Source organism: Plasmopara halstedii (assembly GCF_900000015.1).
Source record: "Plasmopara halstedii genome assembly, contig: Scaffold_589, whole genome shotgun sequence".
Classification (NCBI taxonomy): domain Eukaryota; phylum Oomycota; class Peronosporomycetes; order Peronosporales; family Peronosporaceae; genus Plasmopara; species Plasmopara halstedii.
The window spans coordinates 22,433-43,972 of record NW_020187508.1 but is presented as its reverse complement, the minus strand read 5'-3'; the positions used below and the strand labels follow the sequence as shown (position 1 = coordinate 43,972).

Genomic DNA, 21,540 nt, shown 5'->3' with positions numbered 1-21,540 from the left:
TAAAGAATCCAGTTGAATATTTGGTAGAATATTCTAGATAGGCTTAGAGGTAGCACTGTGAACTAAGGACCTTAATATATTCACTTTGCATTTTGCCATCTAGTGCTTAAGCTACCTAAAAGCCAATAAATTCAAAGTACCACAGTCATCCAGATACAAGAGATTTGAAATCGGGGCACGCATCAGGCTGTCTTTTACATCCTTCACAAATCGTCTCGTTAGCACCATTTGACATCCGTTTTAAAGGAGGAGAGATGAGGACTTTATGATGTCAGAACAGTGCGCTATATATCTGTGCATGTAGTTTGTCAGGTCAAGTTTTGGAGACAGAGGAATTGTACAGTCTACCGTGATCTTGATCGCCTGTATGCCACACTTCCCGATCAAGTATCCAGAAATGGAAGCTCGTCGTCTTCAAAAACACACTTGTCCGTATCGACAATGATCTTGTCCGAGCGCACTCACTCGAACAATGCTCGCATGCGTCTGATGTTGACTACTACACTCGTCACCCCAACCTGCAATGGACAAATCTATGTCAAAAATGGAAAGTGTAAATGCATTATGCGGGATATATAGCTGTGTGAGCTGTGCCACCAGATGAATAAATTTTGCTGGTGCGTTAGCCTGTCTCTGTTGTATGATTTACTACCTTCATCTATCTCTCTCGTAATAAAGAGAGGAACATCGCTGTCTGTCATCATTAGTTGACAGTAGCCATCAGCTGTATCGAAACCGCGAACGGAGTACAGGCGACCGTTTTGTTTGCAATGCATTGTTTTTGAACACAACATCTACGCCTAAATAATGAATTCCTAGAGCTTCCCTGCGTCAAACGGAACGTAGATATCAACAACCAACAATCATGGACTGACCCGGCTCCCTTAAAAAAAGTATTTTTCTCGGGGACTGTGCCTAGCAGATAAGACATTTGAGGCCAGTTGTTGTACTTCGATTGTACACAAAACTCACAGCTCCTTCAAAAGAGGCTGGGTAGACGTGGAAATTGATGGTGAGAGCAGCATATATACGGTGCCTTTTTGTTTCGATGGGAGTCTAATTGTTATCGGATGCCATCATCTCTTTCATAAGCGCTTTCATTGCCCAGACTTTCCGTGCTAATTTTTCTTAATTATGAGAAAGGTCATGATGTTGGACCGCACGCAGATAGAGTGATCGTGGGATCGGAGCACATGCGACTTATGTAGCTTAAATAGTACCAATCATGTAAATCCCTGTTTCAAAGAAACTTGCCGTCAATTTGACACGTGGGTCAATGAAGTTGCATTTTCTCTGATAAGGGAACACAATATGCGTCCATTAATTCTTCGCAACAAATCGATAAGCTTGAACATCTTCTGACTTTTATTTGCGAGGTGTGGAAAGCGCAACTGACGGCCCAAAGCTCTGGAATCGCTTGCACAGCTATAAAATATGCTAGAGTGACAAATCAAGAGCATAGACATCAGCGAGAACCTAATCAAAGGAAGATATCCACTTATTGGAAATAAATACGAGCCAGGATGGCGGAAGAACGTTTGTAAACGGCCATATTTATCCTCTTAATTGAGGGATCTGAACAAATCCAATCCGCATCCATCCCCCCAATTCCATTTAAACCATTTTAGAACGCGACAAGAGTACCACTAAACGAGGGATGCAGTTTTACAGCTGCGAAGGCCAGTTGGGGGTGGGTGCGAGGGTGTGACTTGATGTGCGCGCAAGAGACGATGAACCTTAGCCAAATCATGATAAAGGGGGTAGAGTTGAACACCATTGCTATCGTATTCATTGGTTTTTATAGGATATATCAGTTATTCGCTCCCAATTTTTACCTTTTATGTTGCTGAGAGATGCATAGTGTAGATTCCACGCAGTGTAGACTGACGAACCGAACCCATCACAGGGAGTAGTCGAGCCAGATTTATTGCAGATGAACCTATTGAAGGATTGCTAAGTATTTTTTGTACCACGCAAAAGGTCAGGTTACTTGGCGCCATCCCTTATGTGATTACCGAATAGAAATATAGTTTCAGCTCAACGCTCAAATTCGCTGGGGTCACAATCAATATTTCTGGCTTTGAAAAAGATAGTTTTATCATGTACAATGGAGAGTTGTGCATCTATGTAAAATATGCGACTGCTGAAATCCACACAAACACACGAAATCACTGTAGATACCAAATGTGCGTTTTGTATCTTTGCGACTTTGACGAGGTTACTCGGTGAATTCTACAAGACAGGGAAGCTAATTCTTTAGAAGTGCTGACAGTGTAAAGCGCTATATGGTTCCAGATATGAATTAATGTACAATCTCAACCTTTGTTTGGCCTAGCTAGAACTCAATAATGAAAGGGTAAATAAGAGTTTGAAACTTTGGTAACACCTGCTTCATTTCGAGAGGAACATTGGCAAGTTATCAAACTATCTTTGTCACAATCAGATGTGATTTTGCGCGGGCATAATATTGCGACAGCCTTAGCGTAAGGCATGAGATTAACCCAAAATAGCTGGCAATGATTTTGCTAAGATCTTTGAGCTGGGCTTGAAAAGTAGTAGCGGTTGTGAGCTATGTACTCAAGATGAGAAGGAGAGAAGTGGTCGTATGTCGCGGTCGCCAGATTTTTTCGCTTGAATAACTTTTAGATACTTCGAGCTAAGCTTCTTAAAGTTTCTTTTGGTGAAATAAAAGTCGCAGGTTCGGTTTGCAGTCTTCGAGAAGAAACCCTGTGGAAAGAGGCGACTGTGTATCACAAAAAGGACAGCTACCAAGGTATAAAATATCTTTTTTATCACGACGATACGGTTCTACTTAGTCTGCGTTGCGTCGCGTGATCCATCCACGATGCGGAGCAGTTGAGCATATCAGGCTTCTTGCGAGAAAGTTTTTAACGCGAAAATAGAATGACCGGGATATTTCAGAGGATTGGCGTTCTCTCAGTACCCAAAACAAATTCCCATTCATTCTAGCGAGTTATATTAAGGGGACGTGCGCAAGTAAGAGCAAGACTGTTTCAAATGAATCAGTGTAATGCAGCAGGCTCAATATCCGTCATTGCCGAGGTTGCTATTCGTTATGCTCGCAGGGCCTTGAGCATAACGAGTGGATCTTTGATCCAGTAGATCTTGGATCCTTTTTGGAGAATAATCAGCGCGTGCTAGCAAGATAAACGCAATAGTAGCTGCCTTTAGGTAGCAAAGTACGTCTTTGGACTGACATGGTTTCTGGAATCAATCATCGCATCACAAGTCGATTGCGCTCAACATTGGAACAGTGCAAGATCGACGGTGCTTGCTTTCGTGCAGCTTGTTAGAGAGAGGAAGTGTAGAGCGGGGTGTCTGTCTTAATGAACCACATTCGATATTTGTGAGTAGTGCTCGAGTGAATGCACTTAGGTAAGGTGATCGGCAATCCATATAAGAATGTCTTGGGAGCCCACACCTGGTATCTAAACTGACAAGTGTGGCATGCTGGCAGTTTTCGCAACGACATTCGGTTCGTTTAAGACTTACAGATATGGTCTGTACTGGCCAAACACTTGCAAAGTAGTTGTAATAAGTACGATGAAAACTAAACCACTCCCCATTAATATCTTAAAAATATGTCTAATGGCGCTAGGGCGTGGCAGGAGAGGCAGATTATGTAACATGTACTATACAGCATCAGGCGTGCTCCGATTCTGTCGCGGCACTTGTCTGTAGAGACTGCAGTGCTGAAGCAGATTGCGCATTTTGAATCCCTATATTTTCAATATTCACCTTTCCAGGCTTCGCCTTCAATCACACAGACGGTCTATTAAGCCCTCGGTGTGTATGCCTAAGTAGGGGCTATTGATCCGATTCGACTTGCTGATATCAGCTTGGCTACACCTCGTAGTAAATCAATGATTTCACTTCAGCGAGATTGAGTATAATGCGCCGAGTATAGGGCGCTATGGATGAGAGCTAGATTGATCATATGAAACACGGCGAAATCAGAGGCTGGCGAAACTTCACGAAATTGAAGCAAAGTAAAAACTATTCTATGCAGTTAATCTACCATACCAATACACGCACTGTGAGCAGTCTTAAGACTAGATTGCTTTAACGTAATACATCGTTTTCAATATGGCTAATGCGTCAAGCCAGACAACTCCATGGCGAAAATTGAGAAACGAGTTCGAAGTTTGACTCATTTGAGATTCGGACGCATGTTGATACTCTTGGAAATAGTCAGCGTACCGCCACATCTAAGAGCTCTTATTTAAAGCAACCGCGGGAAAATCGATCGTGGCCAAAAAGAGGTGGATCACCTCAGCGTGTAACACTTAGGTACACTAAGGCTACCAACAGTATATGGTGATGTTGTAGGGAGACCCTCACTCCAAGAATCAATGAATGTTTGGACGCCGCTTTGGCAAAATTGTCCATCTCTTTTTGTCTCTCTCTCTGCCTTCGTGCGGTTATCCCTTATGACCTGGCGCATTTTCGGCTCTTTTCTCCACGGGTGCGTGTTGCAGCCTGCGATGTCCCGATCGTACTTTGCCCCGTAAGTCAGGCAATATTTCCACGCCCAAGTCGCACCCTCGCTTCAGTATTACTGGCTTGCAAAGTTTTGAGTAGGATGAGATGAGACAATTTCTCACCCAGTGCGCAAATTGAATGCGTTTTTTGGCAATCTTGCCAGAAGTCAGTAGCCTTGATACAGCCCTTATGGAAAATGAAAAATTTCCGACCACTGCTGCTCTAAGCGCAGGCGATGATCCTGAGGAGTGATAGCCTGTATGGCTTGAATGCGCACGCAGAGTGACGTTTTGGCGCTATTTTGGCTATTGTTGAGGTCGAATATACGCATGGATAGGCGAGAACTCCGGTCCATCGTTGTAAGCAATTTCAGATAGTTAAAACCATTATCAAACGTGATGAGTTTGGCAATAGTCGACGCGGCGTTGTGTCTATCGATGAGCAAAATGCGGTATCTGGGCTTGGTCAAGCTTTTGATGCTAAAATAAACACCGTGAAAGGTTTTCACGACAGAAACACTATTTGCTGTTGAAAATGGGCACAGAGAGCTCGAAGTGCACTGTACACTTTCTCCTTGGTGAACGATTAAGCCAACATGTCTTTTAGGTAGGAGCATGTTTCGCGACTTATTGAGTTCGTTTTCATCGGAGATCACCTCGCCATCATCATCAAGCTTTTTCAAGAAAGCGATAGTCGCAAAAAGTCCCTTTTTAGTCGGAGGCTCTTAACCCATTTGATAAAGTGCACTTTCAATGAACTATTTCCGTGGGATCAAGCACGAAATTAATTCCAGCACAGAATGTAATGAGACTTGAAGCGCATGAGATGCTTGTGGAGTGCTCAAATTTTCACGGGGTGTCATGAGTGAGATTTTCCGTGTGATCACATCTGTGGGATGTAAAAGGGTAGGTAGCATACTACTGTGCACTTATGCTTTACATTTTACGAACTCTTGTATCAAACACAATATTGTGTAATTGTATTGCTTTTTGTGTAACTGTGGTTACTCATAAGTTCCAAAGCATCAGTAATTATGGCGGTGTAAGCGCCATAATTACAAGCGCACGTCAAGTACTTAAGAATTTTTTTTATATGAGAAATGGTAAAGCATATACATTCAGTATTCTATGGAAACATATGTTCTCTAAAAAAATCAGAGCTAAGTAAAGATCTAGTTTATCTAGCTTCGCTCGCGGTTACAACGTACGAACATGACCCATGTGCATTTCCAGCGCGGTTTTATGAGTCAACTCTTTCTCTGCGCAAGTGCACGACAACTCCGTCGCAGTACTCCTGATGATATATATGTACGTAAGATCTGGCACTTATGTTTTGTGCCCGCAGCCCGTGGAGCCTCTACACACCGCTGCAGACTTTTCCGCAATATTTACATGTACTGTAATCAATTCCGAACAAATGACTAAGTTGCACAGATAGAGAATTCCGACGAATGTTGCATATAAATGAGCGTCATCCTTGCCAGGCTATGACGATCAAATATGTTTGCCCGCATCATCACCTGAGTTCGTACAACCACTTATATAATCAACGCCGGTGGGCAGAGCGAGATCGAAATTCTATAAAATCAGGGTAAACGGAATCAGATTGTCTGCTGCATTCATGGCATCAAAGGAGTCGACGCATCGTGTTATGTGGACAAATCATCGCTGCCTAAAACTCACCAAACGCGTCCGTCCTTTAAAGAGTCTGGAATGTTCATCTCAAGTATTCGCCCCAAAAATAGTGCAATATTGTGCTACGATAGACGTCTCACAAACACGGACGGCGCAGTGCCTGCAAGTGCTGTTCCAATGAAATCACCTAGCAGGTCTTTCCACTATGGTCTCCGAGCAAAACTTGAGGTAATTTACCCAATAGGGTTCTCTCAGTTGTGCCCTGTCTGCCACACTGAGCCATTTACAATAAATCATGCACTCGACAAAAGAAACGATTGCATTTACTTGTGCATGTTCGCATCGTTATTGCAGTACTTTGCTTTTGCCTTACATCGATTCGACATGTTAAAGTACTGCTTACATGATCTGCTGTCGTCGTTCGTTGTCGTGGTATGGATAATTATTCTCCTGGCCTTCACTTTAATGAGTCCCACGATGTTCCTGAAGACGGGGTATCCAGTGTAAACAGGCAATTTGCCTCATTTACAAGTCTCATCGTTTTTCAACAAGACGACCTACTCTGCGCGTGTAAAGCGTACATCAGCAACAATCAACAGACAAAAGTATGCAAATGACCATTCAGATGAAAGACATGGTTAAGAAAAAAAAATTCGGCTTTCCGCTGCTTGTGATTTAAATCTTTTAAGTTATGATGAGAAGAACAAAATAGGTAGCTTAACTAGAGAGTATATCAGCTTCGCCACTTGGTCGCCTCATCTATGATTCACTGCAATGTCCCTCCAAAATAATGATTGTATTTTGAGGTTCTCTTGTTCGAGTGCTTAAAAAGAATTGCTGCTGGATAGTCAGGATGGTCCCTGGATTTGAGATGTTGTGGGACTCTTCGCAGCTGACTCCGAAGCTGCCTATCCACGTCACTACGTAAAAATATCTACAAGTACAAATACTGTAAGTTGGTAGCTCCCTGTCGTGTTATTAAAAAACGTCTTCAATCAAACACATACGAAACTAATGCTGTTGTCATTTTGCATCGGCTATTGCTTGTTCAGAGTAAGCATTGCGTTAGCTTGTCGAGAAGATCGCAATCGGGTAGACTAATCGCGCCAAAGAAAGCATATGGCGAGCCAGCTAGTTTCTTGATAGTAGCTCTACACTAGACAAGCCACCAGCCAGCGCAGAAGGGACATTAATACTGTAACTTGGATCTTGCCGAGCTTGCTATAAGAGCCACAACTCTCATGGTGCCACATGTCGTGCATGCGTCATGTCGCTGACATCCAAAGCGCAGTACCCTTGCTGCTATGATTAGTATATTAAGAAGTACCGTAATGCTGGCAGTATAATCTTCATAGCGCGGATTAAAGTATAGTAAGAAGTGGCGAAACCCGGCAGCTGGTTTCTCAAGTGACAGGCCCAGCTCACCTACAGTAATTTCGAACTAGCAGTGTCTGCCAAAAGCAAAGACAGAATGAAGTGCTCCCAACAATCCACCACTTACTAAGTGTAAGCCTTTCGGCCTGGATGCCAAAGACCAGCCGTGTTGCGCTGAGCGGCACGTGATCTGGATAGGCAACGAAGTCTGGATCATGCAATTCATGCGATATATGCAAAGCGATACTTTTCCTGTCCACGGCCGCAATAGAACGAGGGTGATAGCAGTCATTCAGTTATCACATCAATCTACATTCATCAAGTTGGCCTTACAAACCTCCCGTAAAGTCAGGTAATAGCGATCAATTTTCTCACTACACGACAGTAATCAATTTGGTACGATGCATCGATATGAATGAGTTTATCGTAGAATAGGCGCTGCCCTAGTGCAAGCAGTTTGCATTTTCCACACCGAAGGTGCTGGCTGATGATATCAACTGGTTTATCCTGACACAAAATTGGTACTGCGCATCAATACGCCCTACCACTTCCTAAATGCGTTGAAAAGTCTCAGTCACATAGCAGTGACACCCGCAAAAACAGCTGAGGACAAAAAATAATCTGCTTCCAATCCAATCCTCTGATCGAAAGCGCTGTGACGAATCCGCGAGGAAAGTCAAAAGCTTGTACTGGCTGATCAGGGTTAACGTTTATTCGAGTTCTCGTCCACATGCACCTCCACTGCCATTTGCAGATTTGAGTTTGAACGATCAAAGCTCTAGCTCAAAGAGGACCACTACAATAGCCAACTTCAACAGATATATGTTAACAGCACCCGATCGAGTAATGGAGTCCCGCCCGTGGATCACCGACTTGCCGAACACTGCCGACTTCGACATTTCAATGATGATACAACAGCCAAATGAACTGAAACACCACCTCAAGAGTAGCTGTAGCCCGATTATTAATCTAGCCTCGCTGGCCATCTCGGCACCTCCACTTCTGCCACCAATTGGTAGTATCAGTCCTGCGAACACCACCACAGCCTCACGGTTCTCAATTGTAGGCAGCGGCAGCATCTTGAATCCACTCAAAATGGAGTACTGTCGTTTCGAAGGATGTGCTAACTTCAGCAAAATGCAAGGATACTGCCATGACCACATCCATGGCCGGCCAGCGCCGCAATTCTCATCACCAATCCAGACTCCATTCGTCCAGACGACCAGCAGTCCACTTCCGACTCTTGTGCTTCCATCATCAGACTCGCAGTGCCAATATCTTCCATCTTTGAACAGTGTGGTGTCTGCTCACTCAAACGACCTTCACCCAGTCGTCACCCAAGCATATTCGTACGACTCGTCCGTACGGTCTGATAGCTCATCGTATCCAATCGCATCAGTTTCATGTAACAAGCGGCCTTTATCCTTCACAAGACGCATGACAGTTCTATCAAAGAACAAAAATCCACGCAATTACGTTCGTCCCACTTGTTCCGCCGGCAATAGTTGCTGCTTTAATCTCGTTGCAAAATGCCGACGAGACGGCTGTCGCAAAGAGGCCAGACGCAAAGGTCTTTGCATGGAGCATGGTGGACGTCACTTTTGCAAAAAAGCAGGCTGCCTCAAATGCGCTCACCGTGGTGGCTTTTGTATCTCGCACGGCGGTGGCCGTCGATGTGCAGTAGCCAACTGCACCAAAAGCGCTCAGTCTGGTGGCATCTGTTACTCGCACGGAGGTGGTAAACGCTGTGCGACAGAAGGCTGTACTCACGCAGCTCGTAGCGGCGGTTTTTGCATTAAACACGGCAAGTTGCAACAAGCGCTACAGCAACAATTCTGTCGGCGCTAGATGGTTTCGAGTAGAACTGTGTGGACAACATGTATGAAGATGATATATTATGAGGCGTAGCGTTAAGACGATTGCCGTACTAGATGGATAAAGGGCTGAGCTAGCCCATTAATCATATATTATAAATACTGCAATGCTGCCTACTCCATTCTACTCAATTGTAGGACATGTAATTAATTCCCTACGTATCAGCTTCGATTTTTGAAAGCACATGATTGTTCTGTCCTTCACGTTCCTTACCGTACATCATTTTAAAAATCATAGGTGATGTTGAAGCTGAGACGGTCCTAAGCTCGAGTACTAATTTCGAGCAGATATGTCTACTGCGTTAGCACAGTTACTGCACCAATCGATGCAGAAATCTCCATACTCATGAAGTCAAAAAAAAAGGTAAAGCGAGGCGAGAAGATTTATTAAGACAGTCGATTAGATAGGTGATGCAGTCGCTGCAAATATGTTTCGTTAATCTAGTGCTATACGGCTGCGCGGAACAGAGAGAGCCAAGAATCCAGATAAGCTATCGGACAAGAGCTCTGCACATTGGTGTATGAACAAGAAAGGGCTACGATGACCTTCATTATTCGAGAATCCGACAATTTCGATTATAATGAGCGACTTGGCTGAACTAATAAAGCAAAAATTTGGACTTACTTGCTGGCTTCTATGTGTTGTCTTCGAAAGAGCGTTACTTAGTCCGCAAACCAAAGAATCAGCCAAATTGTCCTCGTTAACAACAAACCAACACTTTTCAGCACCGCCGCCACAATTTGACGGAAGCTGATAGATCGCAGCTTTCACGGCTCGTTTGACAATTGTTCGCTGGCGAAGCTTGCAAGATGTACCAGTACAATATTTTTAAATACTGCAAGAAGTCCGATGCTATAAGCAATATGCGAGCGAGGAATCTTGTTGCACAGGATACCAAGCAGATGCTGAGATTCTATTAGAGTTGAGTTGGTAGATAGCCAGCCGATCAGATTTAGCTTTTCACATTCCTCATGGTGAGCAAAATTACTTCTGTTGTCCGCTAAACATGATCGACCCAAATAAGCCCCAAAGCTTTCACTGCACTTTAAAGCAGCCTATTGTCCTAAATGCTCACACTTGTTGACAAATCGATTGATTACGAAAAACGCCATATTGTTTAGTGCCGAGTCAACTGCGACAGCGGCAAGATGTCCCTTCTTCAAAAACTTGTCGGATTCAATTTTACTGATTTTCGCTTTGATGAAATGATTGCCCGATGTTCCTATCATTGAAATGTAGAAATATCAAAACTCCAGTTTGTAGCACGCACAACAGAAGCCGCAGATGATTCGAATCGCCACAGGAACAATTCATTCGGGCTGTTCTTGATTTTTCTTTTTGTTAGGTGGTGAGACATGTCCGCGTGGTTTCTTTGCATCTTCGCTCGAGCACAAATAGCGACAGCTAGTTTTACACACATCACAAAAGTGTTTTTTAGCCTTTTCAAATTGCTTACGAGAATTAGCGAGTGCTTTGCACTGGGCTGGTTGTAGAGCGCATTTTTAAGAAAATACTAATCGGCCTTGGTCATCTAATAATTTTGCAGGGTAACATCTCTGGTCTTTCTTTAATTAATGAGTTTAATCATTTTTTTAATACTAAATACGCTTCCAAAGGTTAAATGATTTTTGATCATCAGGCTCCTTCAATATTCAAATATTATTATTCGTTCTTCGCTGACAGTTTTTATGCTTTTAGCTGGTGCGCTTGATAAGGACTGATTAATCCTTATAGATTATTTGAAATTTGACAATTCCTTTACCTTTGACTAACTTCAATTCACTAATCGCATCGACTGGCGTCGGTGATATTTGTGGCGAATAGCGATCATCATGCCATAGTCAAGTCAGCGAAGTCTGCTATCTGAAACAGCAGTTTTGCTGTAATGCTTGATTTTTATGAAATTTCAAGCGATGAATAATGTAGACTGCGATCCATTTGAAGCGATCAGCGTACAAGTGATGGCGTAGTGACAATGTCATGGCCTGGAGAGAAGAAACTAAAAGTCGATACATGACAAATCAAAGTCTAATCTTAACTAACAAGCGAAACTTTTTTTAGAGCGTACCAATAGGTTACATGCACCAATGTTCTGGTACACGTATTTCGATCATCAAACAATATACATTCGTGTAAAGTATATATTTAATCATAGTTATTTGTCATTACCGCTGGACAGTGCATTCGCTATGAGAGCCTATTCAAGTGAGGTACACAAGAATCTGTTGATATTGCAGCTCGAGGGAATCAAGCGGCTCGTGAATGAGTTCCACCAACAGACAGAGGCCTATGTTCAACAGTTTGGGTATCTCCCGCTGTCGAAGGAGCCAGCAGAAGCCGCGCACAATGCTCGCATCGCGTTGCGTAGCCTGGCGTCAGCTTCGCCTTCTATAGCTGAGGGATGTGCAGTCTCGGAAATCATTCGGGATGCCACTCAAAAACACTGCGGGGTTGACATGTGTGCTACATCACCCGAAAACCTTGAGCATTTTCTGGCAATTTCAAGGAATGATGTTAAAACCGCCGAGGATCGTGTGCACGCGCTATTTGTGCTAGATGCGACCCTGACTAGTGCTCGCCATCGCAAAGAAATGCAGTCTCGGTTTGAAGGTCTACAAGGCTATGAAGTGCTAGTAGAGTGGCTCGCAGTCAGCTGTAGCTACAACGACGAGACTTCTAAGGCCTTCACAGAGCTGCTGCTTCTGGTGCTACACCGCAACTTGCCTACTGCACTGTTTACAACTAAGACTGTGGTCAAGAATCTTTCTACATACAAGAAGGTCATGAAAGGTAAAAAGAATAAGGCTCTACTGCAAAGCGTTATAAACCATTACCGGGAAAAGATCAACTCATAAATCTGAGATGTTTTGTTCCAATTCATCATGTAGCATTTTCGCCATAACACATCCGCGGTGATGACATTAATCAATGTTGACTTTTAAACCACTGCATTATGAGGCGGATCCTCGTGAGATATCGGGACTTAAAGTTTGCTTATTCACTGCTCTATTCAGGCCACGTTCTGCTTTCCACGAAGGCAGAACAAGCATGGTTGAACAAGCAGCCTTGTAAATTACATGCCAGAAAACTTTCACTGCATCAATAAAACCCAACGGACAGCGAGCTTAAAATAACAACCGATCGCTTTGTCACTCCCACATTTGCCATTTATCGTCGCAAGTTGATTCTGAGCAAGCATCAGGTTTTGACACCAGGGATGGAAGGCTACCTGGATTATTTGGAAAAGACCGGTCGTCGTGGGCTTCGGAATAAAATTTGGGTGCGCCGGTTTTTTAAGGTTAACTTACCATTTAATGTGCTTGAGATTTTCGCGGACGAGACGCAGTACGAGCGTAGAGGAAGGCTTGACCTTCGTGGAGCTGTTGTGTCTACTGCCGATGAGCTCGGTGAACTGCTGAACGAACATAAAATGGCAGCAGAAATGTCAAGAAGATTTATTTTTAGAATTACAGATAGCGGCAAAAAGCATCACTACCTGTGTTCCGATATCAATGGTAACGCGATTCCAGCTTTAACAACCTATAAATTGGCATCTATGGCCCGCATATATATGGAGAAATGGCTCTATTCTCTTCGGCGAACAATTGCTGCTGGAAAGGAAACCTTAGACGCTACGATTGAATTTGGTAAGTTCAATTCCCAGATTGCTGCCTTCCTGAATAAAATGCATATATCTGCTCGTATTTCCGATCGCGTTTGTAAAATCGGGCCGTCCATGTATGAAATAACAATCAAGGCGTGGATTTTAGAGCGTGAGCTGACAAACGAAGACGAAAATCAAGAAATATACTGTAGCGCTCGCAATCAGCGAAATTTTGGTGACCTGTCATGGCAGATAGCGGAATATGCATGCTCTTGGAAGGTTATGAAGTCCAAAGCAGAACTTCAAAACTTTGATGGAAAAATTCAGCAATTTATTGGCTCAGACATGCTCAATTGTGTCTTTCCCTCACATGCTATTGGGAAAACATTTCACATGTTTCATCTCCACGCATCTGCCGCTCAAAAGGCGGTTCAGAAAAACCAGCATATCCAGGTTTACGATACATATCTGCAATCTCTCTTGCTTTTACCTGAGCTGTCAATGTTCGGAAGTGATGCCAGCAAACTTTTTGACAATTTTTTTGATGTCTCCCCCCATCTTGTCTCATTCCGGAAATTGGAGAAGAAAAGTGGGTTAAGCATGCACCTTCATGACCGCAAAGTAGTGCCGTGGATTAACCGTGAGCGATTTGAGGTTGTCTATGAGATGCACCGGCAGGGAATGGCCGCGCAGAAAGAAAAAGCACATCGTTGTTCGATCGGTTCGACTGCTCAAATTGATAAGCCAGTGACGAGACACTGCCACAATTGCAGTCCATATCGTAAGCAGAATAATTCGGAGGCAGGGGGCTTTGAAGACTTGGAAAATTTGGGCACCACTCTACCAGCGCCAGTGAAGTTAAGTGCTGCAACTGAGGTATGGTGGAGGGCTGGTTGTTAAAAGTGGACAATGACTAATTTCGTTTGCTTCAGAAACAGAGGACACGCCCCAGAGAAGCAGTCGAAGATCGTATCGCCCGAATTGGCCACCTCCTTATTATTGAAGCATTTGAGACTTAATTTTGCTTGTTTAAAATGGCAAAATATCATGCTGTATATTATTTATTAACAAAGTATAATGTTTGCAACTTACCAAACATGTATAAGCAGTTGAAGACATGTTTAAACTCAGCAAAATAACCATGATAATAATTTGGCAGTGTCAATGCGGAGTCTCTTGTCCTCTATCTCTCGATAGTTTTTGTAAATATTGATCATCAATTGATCACCAACCTAATCCCATCAAATCACGTCCCACTCGACGTTCTAGAGCTGGATGTGCACAGTCTTCATGTATTAACAGGTAGTCAGAATCCATTGGTCCACCAAGTTCCTGAAGCAATTGTAATGCCTCCTTATGTTCAGCTTTCAGATCTGAGAGAGAGACACCGTTTCTATTTTTTGATCGAAGTTGATGCGCTACAGTAGTGGCAGACTTTTTCGAGCACGCAGCTCTTGACACGTTCGGTGACAAAAGCTGCTTCGTACCTGCCGTAGAACCTGCGACTAGAATTACGCGCTTTTTTGATACACCTTTAGTCTTGAATTTTGCGCTGCTTCGACTGCGCGAAAAGTCGTATGCTTTGGTTTCACGGACCTGCTTAATGTGCGTCAAAACTTTTGGATGGACTGTCGATGGCGACGAAGCCGTGGTTAAGCCCTCAGTAGTAGGCTTATTACTACTTCGTTGAACCGGAATGTGTTTCTCTCCATGAGACTTCATTTTACACTTTAGTTCTTGGAACTTGCTCGCGAGCGACAAGTTAAGGTGGGACACAACACGACTGCTATCTGCATAACCATCGCTATTGTCCATAGCACTGATAGCATCTGAAGCCTTGGAGACCACAAACTCGTGGAACTGTATATCACTCTCAGATTCGAACTCAAAATATTTGAGCGCTTGTGAATGAAGTATTTCTTGACGGCGTGGAGCATGTAAATTCGAATCACTTTGAGTAGTAGACAGATAGTGTGTCTCCTCGCCAACATCCAGCAGCTTCGATACTGATAAAAGCGAGTTTATTGAAGCTGGAGCAGATCCAGTCATGCTTGCCCGCTGTGTCTTGTATTTCTCACGAGTTGTCAGGCATTGGTTCTTGCGACTACAGATAGCTGGTAGTTGATGTTTCTCTCGGAACGTACGATGATCACCTACAGGTTGAGCTCGCCAAGGATTGGTCATTGCGTGCTGCCACTTTTGAGCGTCAGCTGTCAAGAATGGATGCAAGCATTCGTTGGCCGCAACATTTTGATCAATTTTATTCAATTGTCTGCATAGTCAACGGTGAAGTGAGCAGGTAAAAGGTCATGTGTGGCTCATGCTTACGCATCATTTGCATGTGCATAGGAAAGGTGTTCGTCATCGCAAGCAGGGTCAGTAGTTAAGCACTCGGTATCGATCCCATACTGAGCATTAGGCTGATCTTCATCAAACGTGTCGTAGTTTTTAGAATGACATACGTCACCAAGGAGATGGCAGTTTGCTAAGTTGCAACCTAGTTTTTTAACACGTTGTTACAACCGTTACCAAAATGCAGTATAACTTTCAAGTCAATCACGGCATCAGACTAACCTGACAGTTTGTTATCTATCTGCTGCTCCGATATAGTCGACACACTTGTCGATCGATTCATTTTTGTATCTTCAGTTTCCAACCTGACGAATGGACTGACGTCAGTCCTCAAGACATCTCACACATTTTGTTTTGAACGTACTTCACTTTTGACAGAAGAGATTTTGTCTGCGGATCTCCTCGCCTAAATTCCATCTTTTCAGACACAAAAATCCGCGCGATCAGCTAGCCTGCGCGACCGGCCACCCAAATTTATCAAGCACCTCACGCGTTTGATTAAATGGTGGTTACATTCATTCTATTTTTTCGACCGCCCTTAACTTACTTTCATGAAACTGTTTGCTCCACAACGTTCTGTAAAAAATTATTCACGCTTCAAAATCTGGCGCCTTTTTCGTCAACGCCGTTGTTGTCATCTTGTTTCACAGATGCCGTCTCCTTGCTTGATCCGATACGGGCTTGACTCCAGTCCGGAATGACTCCGCTGTAACCGTAATCGAAGAACAATTCATCGCCAGCATTGATATCTTGCTTTGCGTATATCCCGATACGGTGGTCACCATTGACAAGCATGATTCTCGCAAAACATTTAGGATCATTCGAGTCATGATTTGCAAATTTACTTTTATTCCCTTTGCGAGTGGCATCCACCACAGAGTCTTCCGTTAAATCGAAAAGAAAACTAATTGTTGTTTTGTCATAAACGTTGCCACGCCTCTCGGCTTCGTCTTGAGTTAGTAGCGACCCTGTGTACTCGTATATATATTCCCCCATCTTTATATTTTTTAAAGCGAACGCTCCCCATCCATGAGTTTTGGAGGCAGATATGCCAATTTTACACATCTGACCGCGCATGATGTTGACATTTCCGCAAATTTTAAGCTGTGATACAGCGTTTCCTTTATAATTCTCGTCTGCCACAATAATTGGAAGCTCGCTCGCACCACACGAGATACAAATGTCAGGATCACATTCCCGAGCGGCATAATAGCATGGACACTCAGTAGTCCGGCATTGACCTACTCCACAATGGCATCCAGTAAAACGATTGGAGCAATCTAAAGAGCAGCCACAAGATTTTTCACAGTAATGATCGCGCCGCATGCATGAACATTGCGCTGAATCACAGGATCCTCCTTCATGGTTACACGGAATATATTCACGATTCGCACCGCGGTCCTTCATCCGCTGAGTCCGCGTGCGCTGTAAATGCTCGAAGCTGTTCCCTAGCACCCCAGAACTTCTCTCATAACTTCGTTTATATAAATTATTGCGTTGTAAACATTGTTCCTGTAGACCAAACGCTGTTTCATTCTCACCCTGCAAAACCTCGGCGACTTCTGAACAGTCTCGCGTGGCAATTAATGCTGATAAAACGCATGGATTAAAGCCAATAGACCTCTTTAGATGTCTGAGTAAAGCTACCTCTGAACCATTCCACGGTCTATTTATCATATTGCTTGGATCATTTGTTTTTCCATCGAAAGTTGTATGAAAGACATTATTAGAGCAGTGATCTCCGCAACGTATGTCAGCTGATAACAATTCCAATTTTCTTTCCTGAATTAGCAATTGGTACACTCTGTCCAATCCAAGGTATTCTGACACGTCGGACGATTTGAAGCGAGCCATCTTTTTCAAACGTTCATCTCTCAGTTTTGATGAAGCCTTTGTGCTTGCAGCCGTACGAGCCCGAATGGATCTTCGTTTGGAATTGCCTTTAACAACTTGTGGTAAAGTGCGCGGTTGCCCTTCTTTGTCACTAGATTCAGCAGGACGCGTTACCTTGTAAATTTTGTCATCTGATTCCGGCAATTGTTCGTCATGCATCTCATTGTCTATCTCACACTGAAATTCCTCGTTTGCTAGCTGTTCGTCTTCGAGGCGCCGCCATAAGTTAGCAGCAGTCTTTACAGGCGGGTAGTGTGGATCGACACGAACCAGCGAAACAGGCTGGTCACGACCATGATTTCGGCAATTGTATCTACAACAAAGACGGCAAAAAAATTCTTGATACTTCACGGCCAGTTCTCTGTATTCTTTTGATGGAGCGTGTCGCAATCCTGTCCCGTCATCTTTCAGGATGTGATTTGATAGTATGTGAGCAGGTACTGGCTGCAATCGTCCATACAATTTCGCGTCGTTGTTATTAGCACAGACAGACCCAAAAACGAGCTTCAAAACTTTGTGCCTGTTTTGCTGCGCTTTGAGTCTTTTGTACAACTCAGCCCGAGTGACGCGGGCGACAATATCAAAATAGCTTGAATAAGGCTGCGTGAAAGCCCCGCATCGCTGAAGCGCGTGAAATACAGCCTGGTTTGCTCCGCATGCACAAACAACATACCGTAAAATGTATTCGTTGACTTCATTATCCATACCAGCAAGCGTAATATGAGAAGATCCAACGGTTGGAGTTTGAGGCCCCTTGACACTGTCGGGGCTGAAGTGCGGCACAAAACGAATGATAGGATCATCATCGATGCGATGGGTTCCCCTGGAGAGCATACACGTTGTGGAGCGTGGGATCGGTGTGATTTTGCTGAGAATTTTTACCATTGCCGGGTAAATAAGTCTAGTAAGACCGCGATTACTCATGGTAATAAAGTAGTTGAAATGATAGCTATTATCCGGCGCGAGCTTAGCCTCTCGAAGAAGCACTTGCGATGCAATTTTCTCCAGCCGAGAAATGTGCAACGGAAACCCTGTTAACCGCAACAGGATTAATTAGCAACCCAAAAGATGTTGCACTAACATTGCCAGTTTCGTACCGACAAGTTTGCACGCCATTTCTCGAAATACTGGTCGCTGCTCGATGTACGTCTTAATTTGTTGTCGCACGTTCGCGATAATCTTATCGGTTCGAGCAGCGTGGCATGTTTCGACCAATACAGTGGCCTCTTCTATGAGACGTTTGACTGAATCCTCCTCTTGCAATTCATCTTTTGCTTCTCCTCGAGTTCCGGAAACCATCGTCAGTGGCTTAGGCTTCAAAAATTCAGCAGACAATGCACACCTTTCCTTAAGTCTATCATCAAATTCATCTAATGGGGCATCAAAAAATAATGCAAAAGGCTCTAAAATTCCGTCTCTGTCTGGCAGCAGATTGACCGGTGCCTCATTAAACTTAAGATTGCGCCACGCAGTCGAGTGTAGCGTGGCGTCTTGGATGGCATCTATGCGGGGATAAGTATGGTAATCGGACTGTGAGCTTACATATTTTTCCTCCAGCTTGACGAGCGACACGCCACCACGAAGAGGCAACTGCGGTCCTCCATCTGGAGAGTGCGGGCTTAAGATGCGGCGCAATTTCTGACGTTTACTGCGTCGCTCTTCAGCACGTTTATGTTTCGATGATTTTCCGGACGAATTGACTGTTTCACCCTTGCGCAACTGTGTGAGGGTTGGTGACATGGAGTGGTGGTGGTGAAGTTTTTCATAGTTCAGTCGCTCCATCTCACGTTCTTGTGCCATCACATCTGAGAAAAGCACACGCGTCTCAATCTTGCGATGAGTTCGTCGAAGTGCAATTGATGATTCGTGGCTGCGGTTGCTGCTATCTAAGGTGTCCCCGATCGACAAGTCAACGTCTTCAACCTTCATCTTTATGACAGCCACAAGTGGAAATATGCATAACAACTCGATTGATCGGCTTCTACAGGTATTAATCTAACCCTTGTCCTATGTAAACGTTAAGTTTGTCTCGACCGTTGTAAAAATGTCGTTGCTGTTGCAACGACTTCGCCATGTGCGCTCGAATCGGCGGTGGCTGAGCTTAGAGCGAAAAGTACAGCGAGCTTTTCATCTTAGCTCGGGTGCTTGTGGTCTACCACATCCGCAAAAGCGAGCCACGGGTGGTGAGGACGCCTGGTTCATTAGTGGCAATACAGTTGGTGTTGCAGACGGCGTTGGCGGATGGGCACGCAAGGTAAATCACCGTTTACGAACATAGTATTCGATGTGTTTTGAGCTAATGATGTGGATAGGGCATAGATTCGGGCGAGTATTCGCGCACGCTCATGAGATCCGCGAAGCAAGTACTAACAAAATCAACCATGGTGCCAACGCCATTGCAAGTGTTGACGATGGCGTATCACAACGCCCAGGTAAAAATAAGCAAGCAAAATTTGTTCGATGTCGGCGAAGTGGTCTCACCTGTATCGATCATAGTGTCCCGGTAGCTCTACAGCGTGTATTGTGCAGCTGAAAGGTAAAAGTTTACACTATTTTGTGGTGAGCGTTGCTGGTGGCTTTAGATCTTAAAGCTGATTGTGCATGCAGACTTGTCATTACAGGCAATTAATTTAGGCGACTCGGGTTTTCTCCTGTGTAGATTGCAGCCAGATAAAATAGCGGAAGGCGCGCTTAGGTGGCAGATTGTGCATGAGAGTCCTTGTCAGTGTCACTATTTCAATTGTCCTTTTCAACTTGGCTTTGGGACAAATGGAGACGAGGTAGGTGCGAACTGTCTTTACTTATTGCCCGCACGCAGCTGCTCAAGCCCTGATAATTGCTGTTTTGTAGCCAGATATGGGCGAAATTTTTGATCTTGAGATTCAGGAAGGCGATGTGGTCGTGCTTGGGACCGATGGACTGTATGCTGCATTTTGTTTCAAATACTAAGACGTGAAGACGACTAAATGTGCTTATTGTGGTTTGTGCTGTAGATTTGACAATTTATTTCCAAAGCAAATTGCAAGTCTTCTTGACTCGGTTTTACCACCAAAGCTGGAGCTGGACCAGCGTAGTATGGAGAAGGTGGCATCATGCATTGCGCACACTGCTCACAAGGCTGCAAAAAGTACAAAAACCAAGACTCCATTTTCGGTGGCGGCACAGCAAGCAGGCTATGAGTATATTGGGGGAAAGATGGATGATATAACTGTTGTGACGAGTCTAGTGACGAAAATTTCTCCCACTCGCGAATGAAAGAGAATTTGTGGCATTGAGATGAACATGAATTGAATATACGTCTGACACGGACTGAAATAAAGCGGAAATTGCCATTGCTTGATGCATCTGATTAGTGCGTCAGGTATGAAATGCTTTCTTTCAACTCGGTGACAAGCTTCGTCACGATTACTCAAATGTAGAAAAATGCGTTATGTGTATGTAGTCCACTGCATACACATGTAAAAAGTGTAAGGTGTTGCTGCACATGCCGACTTATCTCTTCTAAGTATGGGCTTATTTGTACGCTGATTAGTTTATGCCGATCGAGAAAGTCGATTACGTTCCTTATCATGAGAAACGCATACTTAATATTGTTATATTTTGGACTTGGAGCGAAATAAAAAGTTATGAGTTGATATGAAGCCATGATTAGTACTCGATGCCAATGAGGGTGATGAGAGATAGGTAGGTATGTGGGACACATCCCTCACTCTCTGAATTTATTGTATTATTGTAGCAAGTATGTTTTAAGTTGCTAGCCTTAATTGTAACTAAACATTGATAAACTAAATTATACTACACCTCCATCCGGAATTGATTTTGAAAAAATCTGCGATCAAGGAGACAAATTGTTAAAATTATCGTGAGCGCATTTCGTGTGTAGGTCTCATCCAGAGCTTCCAGGAGGTATAAGGGTTGCCACTGCTTGTATGTACCTGAAAAAAATAGCTAATCAAAGTGAACATTATGCGCATGTTACAAATTTCACCTGCTGTCCTCACCTTTGCCAAGTCTTATATAGTTGCACCGCTGCAGCATCAACTGAAGAACAGTTGACTTTCATCATATATAAAGTTTAGCTTTCTCACCCCCAGGGGAGCTTCAGGCATTGTTTTTCGGTCGAATGATTAATGCAGCAATGTTTAGTGCGTGTAGGCAAACTATTGGTCACATCTAAAAGCAAGCTTAAAAAGGCATGCAATGCAAACTGAGCATGCATTTATCGATGTCAGCTCAAAGATAAAGCAAAATTCGGGCAGTAAGAAGGAGATCGCGCACCCATTCTGCCAACGATTTCAAATCTGA

At 43.8% G+C, this 21,540-nt stretch overlaps 8 protein-coding genes across 8 annotated transcripts; 5 read left to right on the top strand and 3 right to left on the bottom strand.

Annotated features, from left to right (window-relative positions):
- The first annotated feature begins 5,788 nt into the window (after window positions 1-5,788).
- On the top strand, window positions 5,789-7,564 carry PHALS_14556 (uncharacterized protein). The gene has a single exon (XM_036407489.1). It carries the CDS (start codon window positions 6,216-6,218, stop codon window positions 6,642-6,644), a length of 429 nt encoding a protein of 142 aa, XP_036263186.1. The 5' UTR covers window positions 5,789-6,215; the 3' UTR covers window positions 6,645-7,564.
- Window positions 7,563-8,950, bottom strand: PHALS_12014 (uncharacterized protein; the record flags this gene model as incomplete). Its single annotated transcript, XM_024727474.1, has 5 exons — window positions 7,563-7,578; window positions 7,639-7,701; window positions 7,759-7,763; window positions 7,849-7,885; window positions 8,838-8,950. The coding sequence occupies 5 exons, from the start codon at window positions 8,948-8,950 to the stop codon at window positions 7,563-7,565; spliced, it is 234 nt and encodes a 77-aa protein (XP_024578047.1).
- A 2,625-nt stretch (window positions 8,951-11,575) lies between these two features.
- On the top strand, window positions 11,576-12,288 carry PHALS_12013 (uncharacterized protein; the record flags this gene model as incomplete). Its single annotated transcript, XM_024727473.1, has 2 exons — window positions 11,576-12,176; window positions 12,275-12,288. The coding sequence occupies 2 exons, from the start codon at window positions 11,576-11,578 to the stop codon at window positions 12,286-12,288; spliced, it is 615 nt and encodes a 204-aa protein (XP_024578046.1).
- A 315-nt stretch (window positions 12,289-12,603) lies between these two features.
- Window positions 12,604-14,009, top strand: PHALS_12012 (Pleckstrin homology-like domain; the record flags this gene model as incomplete). The annotated part of the gene is made up of 2 exons (XM_024727472.1): window positions 12,604-13,866; window positions 13,923-14,009. The coding sequence occupies 2 exons, from the start codon at window positions 12,604-12,606 to the stop codon at window positions 14,007-14,009; spliced, it is 1,350 nt and encodes a 449-aa protein (XP_024578045.1).
- A 205-nt stretch (window positions 14,010-14,214) lies between these two features.
- PHALS_12011 (uncharacterized protein) lies at window positions 14,215-15,759 on the bottom strand (the record flags this gene model as incomplete). Its single annotated transcript, XM_024727471.1, has 4 exons — window positions 14,215-15,262; window positions 15,319-15,487; window positions 15,565-15,647; window positions 15,707-15,759. The coding sequence occupies 4 exons, from the start codon at window positions 15,757-15,759 to the stop codon at window positions 14,215-14,217; spliced, it is 1,353 nt and encodes a 450-aa protein (XP_024578044.1).
- A 180-nt stretch (window positions 15,760-15,939) lies between these two features.
- On the bottom strand, window positions 15,940-19,164 carry PHALS_12010 (Transcriptional repressor EZH1; the record flags this gene model as incomplete). The annotated part of the gene is made up of 3 exons (XM_024727468.1): window positions 15,940-17,548; window positions 17,909-18,266; window positions 18,333-19,164. The coding sequence occupies 3 exons, from the start codon at window positions 19,162-19,164 to the stop codon at window positions 15,940-15,942; spliced, it is 2,799 nt and encodes a 932-aa protein (XP_024578043.1).
- A 115-nt stretch (window positions 19,165-19,279) lies between these two features.
- On the top strand, window positions 19,280-20,808 carry PHALS_12009 (Serine/threonine protein phosphatase; the record flags this gene model as incomplete). The annotated part of the gene is made up of 9 exons (XM_024727467.1): window positions 19,280-19,489; window positions 19,548-19,667; window positions 19,732-19,771; window positions 19,843-20,015; window positions 20,086-20,156; window positions 20,229-20,455; window positions 20,589-20,596; window positions 20,678-20,702; window positions 20,768-20,808. 9 exons carry the CDS (start codon window positions 19,280-19,282, stop codon window positions 20,806-20,808), a joined length of 915 nt encoding a protein of 304 aa, XP_024578042.1.
- Window positions 20,809-21,164: 356 nt separating this feature from the next.
- On the top strand, window positions 21,165-21,540 carry PHALS_14554 (uncharacterized protein; the record flags this gene model as incomplete). Its single annotated transcript, XM_024727466.1, has 2 exons — window positions 21,165-21,308; window positions 21,391-21,540. The coding sequence occupies 2 exons, from the start codon at window positions 21,165-21,167 to the stop codon at window positions 21,538-21,540; spliced, it is 294 nt and encodes a 97-aa protein (XP_024578041.1).

Bases quoted from the DNA above. Each gene is read 5' to 3' on its own strand.
- PHALS_14556 (XM_036407489.1), top strand. From the start codon at position 6,216: ATGTTCATCTCAAGTATTCGCCCCAAAAATAGTGCAATATTGTGCTAC.